General features: G+C 40.1%; 1 protein-coding gene and 1 long non-coding RNA gene across 4 annotated transcripts in view; both read right to left on the reverse strand.

The window, feature by feature from the left end:
* The window catches only part of LOC145447143 (uncharacterized), a 307246-nt gene that overhangs the window by 13540 nt on the left and 277489 nt on the right, over positions 1 to 16217 (reverse strand). The window lies entirely within an intron of this gene.
* Positions 1 to 16217, reverse strand: part of LOC145447122 (uncharacterized) — a 42446-nt gene that overhangs the window by 6295 nt on the left and 19934 nt on the right. The window contains exons 4-13 of one of the 3 annotated variants that reach the window (XM_080325541.1): positions 14741 to 15054; positions 13979 to 14083; positions 10840 to 10947; positions 9745 to 9897; positions 9176 to 9256; positions 8929 to 9105; positions 8678 to 8867; positions 7453 to 7507; positions 1894 to 2123; positions 66 to 191 (exon numbers count right to left, since the gene is read on the reverse strand). In XM_080325541.1, coding sequence (XP_080181667.1) covers positions 66 to 191; positions 1894 to 2123; positions 7453 to 7507; positions 8678 to 8867; positions 8929 to 9105; positions 9176 to 9256; positions 9745 to 9897; positions 10840 to 10947; positions 13979 to 14083; positions 14741 to 15054 — 1539 coding nt within the window. Of the gene's footprint in view, positions 1 to 65; positions 192 to 1893; positions 2124 to 7452; positions 8140 to 8677; positions 8877 to 8928; positions 9106 to 9175; positions 9257 to 9744; positions 9898 to 10839; positions 10948 to 13978; positions 14084 to 14740; positions 15055 to 16217 lie in introns of those variants that run through there. The other 2 variants (XM_080325540.1, XM_080325542.1) reach the window with 2 other exon arrangements.

The raw sequence follows: 16217 nt of genomic DNA on the forward strand, positions 1-16217 counted from the left end.
AAAGGTGTAAAGAAAGAACTATGTAATCTACGTGCACAATTATGTAAAAGAAAATGTCCCTTAACCCTTTTCCTTGTCTTTGAGGAAATTAAGCAAATCTTTCATAACTGTAGCGTAGGCATCCGATGACTTCTTCCTCTTCAGAGGTCTTTCATTATTCCTTTTACCAGGAGTACTCGCAGACGTAGGTACTACGAATGAAAAATACGTCAATTAAACACTGAAACATTAAGATAAAGAAGTAAAAGCGGTTTATTTGTTGAGCGCACATGCGCTATAAACCCCTGCGAAAACCCCGTCCCCGACTTTAATTCACAACGTTTCGAAATGCGTCATTATGATGCATATGCAGATCTGACGGGTGAAATCCCGATAGCAAGTTTCAATTAGCTGTGTAAAAAAAAACATCTTTATACAAATTTGAAGTCGGCGAAAGTAAAAGATCAAATTTTAGTTAGTGTGATAGGTTCATCGATAGGCTATCGAATGTGCGAAGTAGGCTACGCCTATACGGAAGGTGCCAGTTTATAGCTGCCATACTGGACTTGAGAGTACCCTTGAAGTCTTCACCATGACAAATATACTAATTACCAATTATATATTACTTCTGCTGCGGGAATTGATAGCGAAGACAAAGAGACAATACTGAATGGTTTAGTTGACTTTATTTTATTAAATCGATTAGCAACTGCACAGTCGTGACGCATAATACCATAGTTGTTATATGCGTCACTCAAATTATTGGGGGTAGGTTGCTCCCCGGATTATGTGTGTATTTACCAGTTTTACTGTGAAAAGAGAAAATTGTAATAATACTGATACAACAACAATTTTGATTATTTTTACCTGAAAATATTGTGATGTCACAACGGGACTATTATACGTTTCTCAGGTAGAAATCAAATTTCTTTGTCTGATCTCGCAAAATTTGTCCAGGTCATGCAAACCAAACCTATTCTACAAAATAATATTCCTGCAGGTGTGGCAGGTTTATACGCAAAACCGAGTACAATTCCCTGAACAAAGATCATAAATCCGTCTAAAGATTTGGGGTGACCTGTAACAAAAATGCTTTATTTGATTCAATTTGCAGTTGATAGAATGCAGATTATATCGCTATACACCTTCACGCTTAATATGATTATTAGGGCAAGTTTTTGCTACTTTTGCAACTTTTTTTACAGCTTCCAGAAGCTTCCTAAATACTCGTAAGACATGTAGAATGCTGTTTTAGGCTGTTTGATGGAATCTTATAGTGCAGCTTTTTGCAACTATTGTCCATTTTTTCATGCAATTTTTTGCAACTTTTTCGATTTTTCATTAAAATATTTTTGATTTTGTTGAAATACACGGCCAAATTCGACTGAAATACCGTAAATCAGCACTGAAGCAACGCTCTTACGAGTATTTCGGGAGCTGAGCCGGAAATAGACCTTTTTTTTAGTCAACCGAGCAAAATGTGGTATTTTAGTGCAACTTTTGTGTAAAAATAAATGCAACTTTTTACTGCAACTTTTGTCAAAAATAAGTGCAACTTTCCACGGATTTAACTGTAACATAAACTTGCCCTAATGATTATTGTCGAACCCGCATGAAGCTATGACTGTATCGGCCGCATACATCGGTCGGAAACAATTTGTAAGAGAAACCTTATTAGTCATATTTCATGCATATCGAGCAACCTGTCCTGGTCTCAGCGCATTAATAGTCCGATTGATCTCCGGTAAACTGATATATCGATTAATGATTGGATAGAAGCGAACGGTTCTACATTTCGAGAGTTCGATATTGGAGATTGGACTCGAATGCCAATGCTTGACTTCTGGGTCAGGGCGTAACAGCCACATATATGAGGGGCTATAATATCCTAAATTCATACTTATAAGCTCTTACTTGAGGTAGACTGTGGGGCACCTGCACTGCCAGAGTGAACGGCAGGTATCTTTTCCTCATCCAACTTTCCGACATCGTCACTGCAACATGTTTCAGAGTTGTTCTTTGGCTTCGCGTCATTATTCAAATTACTATTGTTTAACTCCAATTTTTCATTCTCGCCACGCAATGAACCTCTATCCTCATTCCCTGTCACGCCGGATGGTGTATCCGTGACGTTTGAAGTTCTTCTGAAAATTTAGAAGATGCAAAGTAGTAGAGCTGTTAATTTGAGAGAGCCTCATAACTCTTGCCATACAGCTGGCAATAACCTAATGGCGTGTCAAAGGATCAAGGAACCACACTACCACTTACAATCAAACGATATATGATACTGTGAAAGACTATAGGGACTTGATCTTGCATAGGTCAGTGGTTTTCAAACGGTGGATCACAGGAAGATTTTATGTGGGACACACAGATATATTTTTGAAAAATATAAATTCAAAGGGCCATTGGCGAATAGGGTGGTTTGATTCCTCTGATTACTGCGTTAAATTGATCCATTTTGCTCTACATGTATTCTACTCAGGGCCGTAACAGCACTTCGTCAGGCCCCCCCCAAAAACCTTGGTCTTGGGCCCCCCATAGGGTTATAGACCTAACTTCTGGGGGGCTTCGCCCCCAGATCCCCCTCCAGCGATGCACTAGCTGTTTACCGCTATTAATCATATTCATTGGGAGTTTGTTTAGTTATTCAGCTTTTATCGCCTAAGCGCGCGAGGCGCGGAAAATTTCTAGAATTCATGATTTCATCGGTCAGTATGATTGGGAATTGCATATATATTGTTATCAATTTTTATCTTCTCTCTGCACACGTAATCAGATTTGCCGGTAGAGCTGAGTGAGGGGTGTTTGAAAAGGTAGGACCACTCAATAATAATTAAACATCTTCGGGCTTATACCCGCTGGCAGGAAAGAACACAGCACCTCGTCAGGCCCCAAAAACGTGGGTCTTGGGCTCCCATAGGGTGATAAAACGACCCCCCATCACGTTGTCCGCGTTTGACACGAAATCATCTGTACTGTATTGTGAGCCAGCGCCAAGCGTGAAAATTTTCGATAATGTATGATAAAATCGGTAAATCAGATCGGCGATTGCATATATATTATGCTGTCAATTTATTGTCCTATCTACTCACAGATTTACCGTTAGAGCTGAGTGAAGTGTCTTGAAAACGGGAGGGCCCGCAAATAATAATTAAACATCTTCGGGCGGGCGGACCCGTTGATATGACTTCATTACATGATGTTATTTCGTGACTTCCAGTCTGCTATATCAAAAAAAAATAGAATCGCCCAAACGTAGGCTTCTAAACTAAGAGACGCACACGATTTCAAATTGGTATCAGACATGGGGTAATCGTGTTTAGTAATCGTAATCGATTACGACGACTACAGCATTTCCAAATAATCGTAATCGCAATCGATTATATTCGAAAAAAATCCGAAGTAATCGTAATCGTAATCGACTATTTTATATATCTAATCGATTTCTTTGTGAAAGAACGATTACTTTTCATTTATGCAAGGACCATGACATAAAGTTTATGTCATAAACCGAACATTCGTGAACAATGATTTATCACGTTATTGATAGCAGAGACGTCGGATTTTTAAAGACCACTGCTCATTATTGCGTCACATGTATTAGCTTGGGTCGTGATTGCGTAACAAATTATCCGCACGCAGTAAATACTTGTAAATACTTGTGCAATGTACATGTAGTACTGTGATTCTAAGAACACCCGCTGTGCCTTTAACCAGGTTATCAATACACTCCAGAGTCCAGGCGCCTCTGCCTCGTAGGATAATATTCACCGCTATGCCTAGTTTCAAATAGTAACGTATTGTGTTGATGTTTAGTTATACTTTTACCGTTGCGGCTTGGCTAGCAGTAGGCCTGTTTACGTACACCGGACTAAGATTTGAAATGTTGCACTCGTCAAATTTAGCATGAAGATTTCTACATCAAAGCATTAAAACCAATGGCTTCTGATAAAAAATCATAACCGAGCTGTTATTTGCCGTTACTTATACAACGGCAGCTCGAAATATATGTATTGGGTTCATTGTAGGCAGATTTATCTTATTGTCATGCGGTCCTACTGGAAATTGGCACCAATCGCTATTCCGCAATTCCATACTCATCATTTAGATCTGCCACTATAGCCATCCGCTTATACACCATGTTAATATGAGTTGGAGCTAGAATCGGGACCGAAACAGCATTTTGCCCGCCCCAAAACGGTGGTGTTGGGACCCCCTTGGATGATCGATATACTTTTGGCGGGTGAAGTCCCCCAGACCCCCATTTCACGACCGGGCTTTTCGCCATAACTGTAAGGAACGTTTTTATGCGATATGGATTCGTTGTGTATTTGCTGTCAAGTCGCGCCAAGCGCGAACATTTAGGGCGCGTAAATTGTAGCTATATAACCTCTTCGGGCGGTCCCGTTGCTATTATTACTTTATTGTTTGTTGTTAATTCGTGCTATGTAGTCAAAAGGTATTCAAGTCACCCAAAATTAGCAGACTAGCAGGCATTTGTATTGTGGGGCTCAGATTGAGAAGACAGGACTATTCGTAGCGACCATCCAGCGCGACTATGGACAATCGCCAAATACACTAAGTTTCGACCTAGGTTTTTGTTTGGTAGCATGTCTTGGTGTATCACGACGCGGTATTGGCCTGCACCGAAATGCAGATTTCTATAAATACTGCAATGGGTATATAGTGACATAGAAAGCAAATGACGTCAAGACGTCACATTTCAAAAGAACGACCTCTTTCACGAGGCCTTTACATCGCAATCGTTATATTGTCTTCCAAAGATAAGTTCCAAGAAGCTAAATAAATGTAATCGTGAGTAATCATGATTACTTTTCCAAAGTAATCGTAATCGTAATCGTAATCGAACTCGCTGAATTTGCTGTAATCGTAATCGTAATCGCGTGATTCAGAAGTAATCGTAATCGCAATCGATTACATTCATGAAGTAATCACCCCATGTCTGATTGGTATTTCTTAACTGGCATAAAATTTTTCCCAGCGGAATGATATTTGTCTTGAGAGGTTCAGATTGCAAAGACAGGAACATTCGGCGCCAGTCATTTAGGCGCCTATGGACAATTAAACCTATATGTATTTTGTATATATAACGAAGTCTTCGGTCAGCATAAGGGCACAGACCTTTTCGGCCAAGGTTCTCACGCTGCCGATCGTTCTGGCACAATTCTTGGAGTCGCATGTTATATGGCCTAAGACTTGATTGTATGTATTGGTGGGTTGTGGCGCGGTAATGGCCCAATACCCAATAATAAAGACGACTGGCTACTTCAATTCGCGCACCGCGAGAAAAAATTTTGAAAGAATTGCATAAATTTTCAAAAAATACTCTATGATTTATGCTAATTCACGAAATAATTTTGGGCCCCCTTCGAGCTCGCCCCCCCCCAATTGGGGGGTTTGGGGTGCGGCAGTTACGGTGCTGTTCTACTTCAAGGTATTTGGCTGACTCTCTTCACAAACGAACGTCAAAATATACTATGAGCATAGTTCGAAATGCTAGAAGACTATATTGTCACGTCATCATGAAATCATGAATGGCATATTACAACTTAAAGTAAGCAAGAACGACATGAAATTCAGCACTTCCTCAATAAAACTACACACACAATGACGACGGAACAGCCGTGTTACTCGCGACCCTGATAGAAGCGAGTCCCTGAGTGTTTGTATATAGAACAGTGGTTCCTAAGATTATCGAATGTGACTATGGAACGGAAACTCCAGTTTCCCATACTTAGGTCACGCTTGACTACTTCCAGCGGTTTTGCTCAATCGCAACAATTTGCCAGATTCAAATGAAAAACAAGGACATATGGATTCTGAGGTAATATTTAGCAATCGTTCGACTGATGCGGTCCGCGAGCGACCTGAATATTTGAATGCGGCTCGTGATGTCAGTTGAGTTTGACACTCCTGGCCTAGAGCGAAAGTGGGCCGTGTTACAAGTCGGCGCATGAGGAATCATAATATTTTGAAATATCGGCCTGTTGTAAATGACCATACTATAGTCGAAACACCGCGAATACTAAAACATTAACTAGTAGTTTTCCTGAAAGAAGAAATTCCCGGCAGCTTTTCTGGCAGCTTCGTTAACAGATAGGTTATCTTATAAATTGCGACCGGAGCGCGATTTTTTTCTAATTGCTCTTTTACGAAAGCTACTGATTCATAAAAACCTACTTAATTGCCTCTTGTCGTCATATTAACACTGTTGCCCTACCTCGCGCAGAAATTGCTTCATTAATCATTTGCTACCATGGTTTATTTTTTATTTTCATTTTTCACCAACGATTTTTACAGCGGTTCTCAACCGGGGGTCCGCGAAGCATTTTCAGGGGGTCCGCGAAGTCTCAAAATAGTTGAAAACCTAATTTGTACTCTTTTAAATTGGGAAAATCACGGGGCAGTTTCGCTTCACTACTGGCAAAACTCTAGAGCTCACATCAACAGAATGGCCGTTTGTAATAAAATATCCCAATGTGCATCGTGCAGACTCATTTTAATTGTTAAATTGCCAATAGCCTACTGATACAAACATTTGCTGTTTGGAGATGTTTTGTTCGGGATTGTGAGAAAAAAAAAGTTGGATGAATCACGGTGACTTTGAAATGTTTACAAAAATTCATTTTCTCCTGTGATATTCACAACCAATTTTCCATATTAACTTCAAGATAAGCTGCTAGATAGAAATGACCAGGCTGGACGCCATATGTTCACTAAAGAAAAATGGTTGTCAATTTTGGTGCCATATTCGGTGCGATCATACCCAAATGCGTCGTCGGAAGCGTTACGCGTTAACACCACATTCGCTATATTTACGGAAATGGATTTTTTTTTTGCACTATTTCATATCCAATCCAAATCGAAGGCGCGGATGTTCAAGACACGGCCACGTATTTCAACAAATGCAGTTGCAGGATTCGATAGAAGTGAACCCAATTTCTACATGAATAGTATGATATAATTTTCAAGAAAAGTCATTTTGTTGCTGTTTATTACTAAGCCTACAGTTATCCATAGCACAAGACGATTGCACGATAGTTGAGCTAAATTTGACAAAAAATCGAGGGGGTCCGTGGGGCTATGTGATTGTCCGAAAGGGGTCCGCGAAGACAAAAAGGTTGAGAACCACTGGTATAGAGAGAAGTGCACATGTTCGATGTGAGTGTGATCAGACTAGTTGTCTTCCAAGGTCGTATCGATCATTCCTATCTGATATCGAATACTGTGCAGTGTGCATGCATATATTCTGTTATGTGTTTTGGTTGGATGAAAAAATAAAGTCTCTCTCTCTCTCTCTCTTTTTTTGCTTTTAATTACTACTTGAGCAGGACTTTTACTTCTACTGTACCGTCGATGACTACTTTGATGACAATGTGTCCCCATCCAAATGTTTATGATAAACAGTTTCCCTTGTCGTGTTGGAGTATATTCGCGACTTCTACTCACTTAGAATGCCAGTCTTGGTCAAGTTTACGCCAGGCATCTGCCTCACTTCGAAGCACTGCAAATTAAAAGAAATTACTCAACAAGAAAAAATCGTCAGTATGATGGAAGGAGTCTGAATAGAAGGATATCCGACGTTGAGTTCCCGAGAGAAAATCAGCAGTCTTGCGTCGACCTGAAAACTTCAATATCATAAAGACTCAATAGGCTTCCCGGTCTGATATTTATTACAAAGAGGCCATCGCATCGGTTATACAGCATGGGCACTGGGCAGTGATAATAGTGAACAATGAAGTATTAATTTTTCCGATTACTTCAGATAGCTTCACATACTTTTACTATGCCAATCTCTACTGTTTACGTTATTAGATTACTTTCACGTCTACATCTGCCGTTTTTGATCGCCAATTAATAGTTTTTTCACATATTTTAGATCCCTGTGTGTGCTGTGCAGGACCGAAACAACAGTTGTCAGGTCACCCTGCAAATCGCTGGTATTGGGTCCCCACAGGTCGTCCAACTCAGCTTCCAACCCAGCTCAGCTTTCTTTCCATTTATGGATCATTTCGTCACTGATCCTTATGCATAGGCTACGATTCATGAACACAATCACTCCTTCCGTAGAGGTCCAAAGGTCCGACACAACGCGATTCACGAAGAAGATGGAATAGAAGACGTCGAACACAAGACCTGTTCATTTATTTCCATCGGATTACTGCGCATTTTTGATCTAGCCTCGCAGCGATCAAAACGCAGCTACTTCCTTATGCTAAATTGCCTATCGTGGGGTCGCATAGAAATAATAATTAATCACTCAAAATGGAGCCGCAAAGCAGAAATTCACACGGTAATCCTGCCTAGTCAACAGGATTTAGGGCCGGTGTATATCGATACGCTTATGGGATATTGTCTCCGAAGTAATTTCATATAAACTGTTCACCCGCTCATAGAAACACTTTAAGGCTTTATAACAGAGCAGTAATGACTCGTCACTATTTTTCTGGGAGAGGCTATAAGTTGCTAGATACGTGGTAGGACAGGTCGAATTAATAAGCGCTATAGTGTAGGTAGAATATCTCAAGAGTTACATCCCAGGAATGGGTGAGGATCGTGCTGAACGAAAGAGTAGATAAATTACGCTGGTTCGGATTATATCCAGTCAAACGGACTTACCCATAGAATCAAATTCCTAAATTCAATGCAGTCAAACAAGGAAACAATAACTCACCACATAACACTTCCAGCTCAGTACCCATATCATTACAATTCTTCCGGGCCTTCTCTAACATTTCTCCTTTCAACATCTGATCTTCAAATTCGTATACCAATGTCAATCTCTTCGACTTGCAGTTCTTCACGAGAGACATAATGTTTTCGGGCGAAGTAGCATCCCCTAACTTGCATCTGATGTATTCGATCTGCGGAAGCTGCAACTCAAACTTTTATGCTACGCAAGAAATGCATGTTGGTAATTATAACCTCCTTTTGCTGACAAGCAGCCCTTATATTTTCGAAGTCGTCTGCGTTTTGAGCATAGAACATCTCATGAAAATTGACTCGACCAACGAAACCTGGGGTTCCATTCCCAAATGTTGAAATTACTTCGTAATCGTCAGCGGATATCCCGCCACGTACAGCGATATCCAGGAGGTCTACCTGCAATAATCAGGAATACCAGCATGCAAGTAGCCTATCGAAAACACAATCGAAAAACGACGACCCTAACCTTATAATTCCCGATAGAAGCTTGGACAAACGCCCAATTGACATCCTCCTTTTCAGTACAATCAATCAACATCCTGCTGATCTAAACGAGATGAGAGTTTCACGAAACAGAATGATGGCATCGGTGTCATGATCATGTAACAATGACATTCTTTAAACGCAGTATTTATTAACCCCTTATACTTAAAATTAATATCGAGGCTTATAGCTCAAATTGGTACAAATTCCCTTTTAAACGAAGTGAATACGTCAATTTCCAAGAAAATGTAATTGTGTTTCACTAAAACATGGAGCCGTGTCGAGATGATGATGCATATTAGCATAGTTTATTATATTGACGAGTTCTATTTATATGACGCTGCTATCTGATAGGATTCGAATGTTGACTATCTCGCGGCCTCTATGCAACTGTGCTACAGGTTTATCGTACCAAAATAGGTTTGATTTATACATTATTTCGTTTCGAAAAATGGTTTATAACGACGGGTGGGTTGGTTGCCGTGAGACATCAATTTTTTTTCTCAATATTACGGTTCGCTCTAAATACTTATCGGAGATATATCGATTGACCTTTACTGATGTCAACTTGGATAGAGCCCGTAAATCATCCTGCGTGGCATACAGATGTTGTTCAGTCACTTTGATAAGCGTTGGCTCAAATAGCGTCCCATAAAACACCACCACAGGAGACAAATGAACCTTTGCGAATTCCAGCAGCGATTCCTGCGGAAATCAAGTGTAGTTATAGCCTGTGGAGTTTTAGGTTCTATAGTGAATAAATTGAAATTGTACAGTATGAAAAGTTATTGCTAATGGAGCGTCCCCGAATAGGTGATAATTGCTTCACGGGGACGTCGTAAGAGTGTTCGGGTTCAGGAACCTCTGCTGGCGACGGACGCCTGCCAGCGCGCCACACAAGCCCAACCGCGTACCATTTATAAATCAGTTCAATTACATAAGCCAAGGCCAACCTTTAGTACAACCAAATACTCCAATCAGCACTGTACCAATTAATACTTGGCCAACACTTAATTCAACCAATAGAGACGCTCGCTACTGCGAGACCCATAGCGTTTCTATCAACAAAGCGTGAGTGTGAGCTATCAAAAGTGACGACGCAGTGTAATTACTGCGGACTGTTACAAATCTATTACCAGGGTTTTCACACTGAATAAAATAAAGAGGCTGCAGAGCAGTGGTCCGCAACCATTGGTTAGCCAAATAGATTACAAGTTATATCTCATTTGATGAATGCAAGAGGTTCGACGCAGGCGTTAATAAAACTGAAGTATGTCCAAAATGAGTCATTTCGTAAATTCAAATTGCCTGTTGACGGTCACTAACACATAGTGATCGAATTACGTGTAAGCGGTTGCATATTAATTAGTCTTCTGTGACCGCCTCTGCCCTAGAAGATTCGAATTGTGCGTTACTCGGAATTCAGTATGGCCAAATTATGACATTTTAGGAAGTTCAAACTTGTCACTGAAGACTTCATCGGCTTCGATAAAGTGAAATGGCTGAATAACATTTTAGAAATGTCTGACGATGTGGATAAATCGTATATGAACCCCTGAGAAGAAAAATGCATGATGAAAGTATGGACAGTCAATTTCAATCATAAACACCAATTGCCCGTTTTATCTTTCCTACTTGATACCTTACCTCCAAGTTCAACTGTCCCACAAGAGCCTTATTCTCATTTCGTATCTTGGCGAGCTTTCCTTTGATCTTTATTTTGAAATCGCCATTAGCCACATTCATTCTGACAACCTGAATATAGATCCGATTACCGGCAGGATATTGTGATCATAGCGATCAGTAGTGAAGTAACGTAACTTGTTGGTCGAGGAAGTAATATTGTCCCAGTATATTCTACTATATTTTACAAAGAACCATATACCAATTTCCATAAACTCGGCAAATGCGCTATATTTCCAATGTCAAAAACCGATGTGAAGTTATAACTATAGATCAGGGGTGTTCGACCTTTTTGCTATTCCCTGCCGCATTTCGATGACATATATAGCGTACGGTCGCATTCCATCGGACAATCGCAATTGGCCACCTGGACGCCAAATAGCCTATACATGTTTAATGCCTACTAGGCGACTTCGCATAATGGACAGCCGTCGTGGTGTTCTGTACCATCAATCGCAACTATCAATGGCATGTGAAAAATTATCGGTAATCGCTGTCTATTCGTGCAGAGCTTCATCAATGAATTTCCTCGATAATATTGGTAGTTGCATACTAATATTTTCCTTTTCCAACCCACGTGATCAGAATTACCGGTAAACTGGTTGAGGGGGGGGGGAGGCGCCTCCGAAAATTTAGGCACATATTTAATGATGATGCATCTTCGGGTTGTTATTGATACTTTGCGTGTTCTTATATCGCGACCTCCCAACAGGATTGTTTGCATTGTCAGAATATATACTGGAATCGGTCAAATGTGCCATGAAAACCTTCATTCACTTTCCTCTGCCGTTCGCATTTGTACGGTGGCGCTCAGATCGCAAGAACACAACTTTGATAAATTGGATATTCCAGTTGCCCTAAATCCAGGTACCATAATATTAAAATCTTTCAAGAATTTGGCAATCAATTCCTAAATCCAAATTGCATGTTGACGGCCGCCAACGTACGCTAATTTAATTGTAGAAGACGGCCGCATAATTTGGATGATAATATCTATCCATGAGGATGAGGTATGTTTAGCGAGTTAGTTTCTCCTTGCAGTTGGTACATAAGGTTGATGCTAAGTAACTAACGCCAGGAAAACGTGTCGAGAACTAGAGCTAGAACTACTCATTTTTTAAAACTCGCAACTATAACTAGAACTACTCAAAAAAACGTTAGTTAGTTGACCGTCAACTAACTAATACATGAGTAGTTTGTACAAGTCTGATAGATAAACATTCGACACTTAGGTATGAATTTTGGAATCGATCTCGATCGGAGTTGAACTCACAGCCGATCGGTGCTGCAGCTGTGGAACGTACGTCAGTGTTGGGATCAAGTCACTACCTTCGAGTCACGAGTCATTTCGAGTCATTGCACATTTTGACTCGAGTCAAGTCAAGTCAATCGATTTTCGAATGTGACTCGAGTCAAGTCAAGTCACTCGATTTTTAGAGGTGACTCGAGTCAAGTCGAGTCGAGTCAAGTCAAGCCACGAGTCAAGCCACATTTCAAGTCAAGATACCTTTTCGGAGTATGAGGTATGCTACGTCGTGGCATTTTGCTAGCTGTCTGGAATACAGATTGGGTGGTCATTGATTTTGAACCGATGAACGAATATAAAGTTAGATATACACGCAAGAAGGTGCTGTATCGCTCACATATGAGTAGAACTGCAAAACTACTTATCAATAATTGCATAGACTCAGTTTATAGTCACCAGCCAAAATAGAGAATGAGAAACTAATTGATTAGATGCAATACATTACCCATTTACAAATTGATATGACACAATTCGAGCCTGCGCCAACGGTTACGGACGATATAAACTGTATTCGAATTCAATTTCAATAAAACAAGAAGTTTGGTTGAGGTAGGAACGGAGAACAGAAATATACACTGTAGTAACGGGACTGACGGTCTGTCTAATATACGAGACGTGTAGTTCTCAAGCAGCCATGCATTCAGTGACGACCAGTCGACCAAGCACCGAAGCACCTGCGATGTCGTCACACCCTAGTGGCGCCATAGAGCTACCACTACATACATTTTGGTATAAGATTACTTTACTATACTAGTCTACGACAACTTAGCTGTAAGCTTAGATCACTTCGCTTGAGGGCAATATATTTGAGAGAGAAAAATGGAGGCTCGGTAAAACGCATGATCATTGAATGATTGGTCGCCCTCCCGGGTTACACCAGCGTTTCGCGTACAATCCGAACAAATGCAAGATACAGTGATTTTTATCGAAACCGATTTTACTTGGTGACTTGAAATTGACTCGTGAAGTTTGCTCCGAGTCACGAGTCAATCCACATTTCTGATACGCCAAGTCAAGTCAAGTCATACGAAAAAGGTGACTCGAGTCTGACTCGAGTCATCCCAATACTGACGTACGTCACGTAACAATATGCTACCTCGCCACAGTTTGGCATTTAGTATTATAAGAATAATATTATTGAACTAAAACATTTGTACATGAAATCTAAACATGTGCGGACCGATTCAATTTCGGAGCAATTTCGACATAATCAGTATATTACCCAGATCAAACCCACCGCAATTTCGTGATCATATGACTTCAGTTTTTGCGATGTTGAATACCTTGCCCTGCCAGTAGCAGTGTCAAACCTATTAGCACTCAGTGGGCTCCCAGAATTTATATATTTAAATCATTCGTGTACAATGTACATTGAAGCAGGTCTTTACTTGCTTGTATATTCCTGCTATAGACTTGGCGACGTTTTCGTTTGAACTTCATATAATTGGTCAGGTAAAATACGGGTCGCTATACTCGCTATCCATATATCGCACTATTTATGATTGCGTATGGCTCTCGGAGGAATTGAAGTTGTAAATTTTCAAGTAGCTCATTATTGCGAATAACATTAATCTTCTGAATGATTCGCCTAGCGAAATATATGCTCGTGGTGGACTGCATGGTGATGCACGATATACCACAAATTTCATAGTACATTTTCGCGATGTTGAATATCCATCCATGCCAGTAGCAGTGTCAAACGTTTTTGGTACACAATTTTTACGTACTATAAATGGTCATACCGCGTCGTCGATCAGAATGATAAAAATTCCAACTAAATCAGCGAATCGAACTCACTTTCCAACCCACATTCCCAGTAAGCGATTCAATCTGGTCATGCGCAAGAAGTGAACGTAATGCAGTTGCTGAGACGTTGTTGCCTAACAAATTCAGCTTCTTCACCTGGTTAGATAGAAAAATACCATGTGAAATATGCAATTAATCTATGTGATGACCGTTACAACAACAGTATAGATTTACAATTGAATAGTATATTCATATTGAAATGAAACTCGAATATTTTCGGCTGATACTCGTCAAGGATAATCGTCAGCAACATGAAGAGAATAAGAAAGAACATTGTAGGCTATATCAACAGTCATATCACAAAATATGACGTCACCAGCATGAAACTTCGAATGAGAGAGCGTTCAGTGCACTAGTCACACTCCGACTTTGTTTATTTTTCCACAAACCCCAACAAAACGTCGATTCTGTAGATGTGAGTCATGAAGTTTTAGCAGCGATGAAGCGAAACTGCCTTGTGATTTCTCTAATTTAAAGAAATACAAATCAGGTTATCAACTATCTTGGAAATTTAGAGATTTAGCGGACTCCCTGGAAATGCCTCGCGGACCCCCGATTAAAAACCACCGATATGAGTCGTACTACTTTGTTGACGACAAAGAAATTGGTAAGCATAACTTTGTCGACAACAAATAAATTGGTAAGCATAAGGACATCTCCATGCCGAGTTTATGTGCAAGAAATTCGCCTAGAAATAAATTCATCAAATCAATCTAATCGTTGCAAAATGCTACTTCTTTATCCAAGACTCACATGAATCCGATCATAAAGACACCTTTCAATAATCCCGCATAGCTTGTCGTCCATACAGCAGCTCTTTAAATTGAAAGATTCGATATCTTTGTTCCTTGCTGCTAGCGATCCAATGATATGAGCTTCGTCGCGGCTCAATTTGATTTCTGCTGCATCGATTACGGAATGCATTTCCATCAGATCGATGTTACCGGATTCAAAAATAGCTGTATATAGCTCCATGCGAATCAGTTTGTCCTCACCCCCTTCTGTCTTTTTCAGTTGCGAACGAATTGATTGCTCAAGAACTTGTTGCTTCTTCGTCTTTTCTGAGACTGCAAAGCAGATGTGTAAAACATATGGCCCGACCGTTTACGTTTACTATTTCATCCTGCCGCGAAATAATACTAACTGACCAAATGAAAAAAATGCTTGTATTGTCCAGCACATTTTTTATCAGGGAGTTCTATATATCCCTGATTTCTTCTGAAACTTTATCAATAGATGACATGAGATGAGCAGCGCTGTATATTCATATGTCACATTATAACTGCCTGACAGGAAAGTTGCGTTTCACCTCCAGCTAACGTTCATAACGAGTTTATGACATCGTCACCAAATTTCGAGAAGGTAATAAATAACACATGCAGTTTAGATATTTCAGGGAAATGGACGGAAAAGTAGTTATTCACAGAGACGAAAACGCCAATGCTCAGCCGTCGTATGTAGGATATACAGTAGGGCTGTTCAAAAATAACTTTTTTCTCCCGATTCAAGCCGGTCACCTCTTAAATCGTCAGGTTGCAGTAGAAAACCTTGCTCACCAAATTTCACTCGATTCCAACCAGTAAAGGCCTCCGCAGATCCAATTAAAATTTTTAATTTATTATGGAAAATTAAAAAAAAAAAATTCCAAATTTTTCTGCCCACCCCATGAAATTGTTGAGCTGTCTTCAAAGACGTTGCAAAACAAATTTGAGTCAATTCCGACCAGTAGAAGCGGAGTTATGTGAGTTTTTCGATGATATTTCTCGGATTATCCTTGATTGGTGGATAATCCGCGATTTATCAACGAAAATCTCACCTAACTCCGCTTCTACTGGTCGGAATTGACTCAAATTTGTTTTGCAACGTTTTTGAAGGCAGCTCAACAATTTCATGGGGTTGGCAGAAAAATTTGGAATTTTTTTTTTTTAATTTTCCATAATAAATTAAAAATTTTAATTGGATCTGCGGAGGCCTTTACTGGTTGGAATCGAGTGAAATTTGGTGAGCAAGGTTTTCTACTGCAACCTGACGATTTAAGAGGTGACCGGCTTGAATCGGGAGAAAAAGGTTATTTTTGAACAGCCCTAATATACAGTACTCAAAGAATATTACGCTCTGCAACTTCTGACTCAAACGGTCCCCCTTATTACGTCAGAATTCTCCACTTCCTTTACTTTCTCCAACGGCGAGAGTTGGTTTAGTGCGGCATTTCAATATAATATGTTTTTGC

The sequence above is a fragment of the Botryllus schlosseri genome, chromosome 9 (genome assembly GCF_051294905.1).
Source record: "Botryllus schlosseri isolate E-star chromosome 9, Bs_hap1, whole genome shotgun sequence".
NCBI classification, from domain to species: domain Eukaryota; kingdom Metazoa; phylum Chordata; class Ascidiacea; order Stolidobranchia; family Styelidae; genus Botryllus; species Botryllus schlosseri.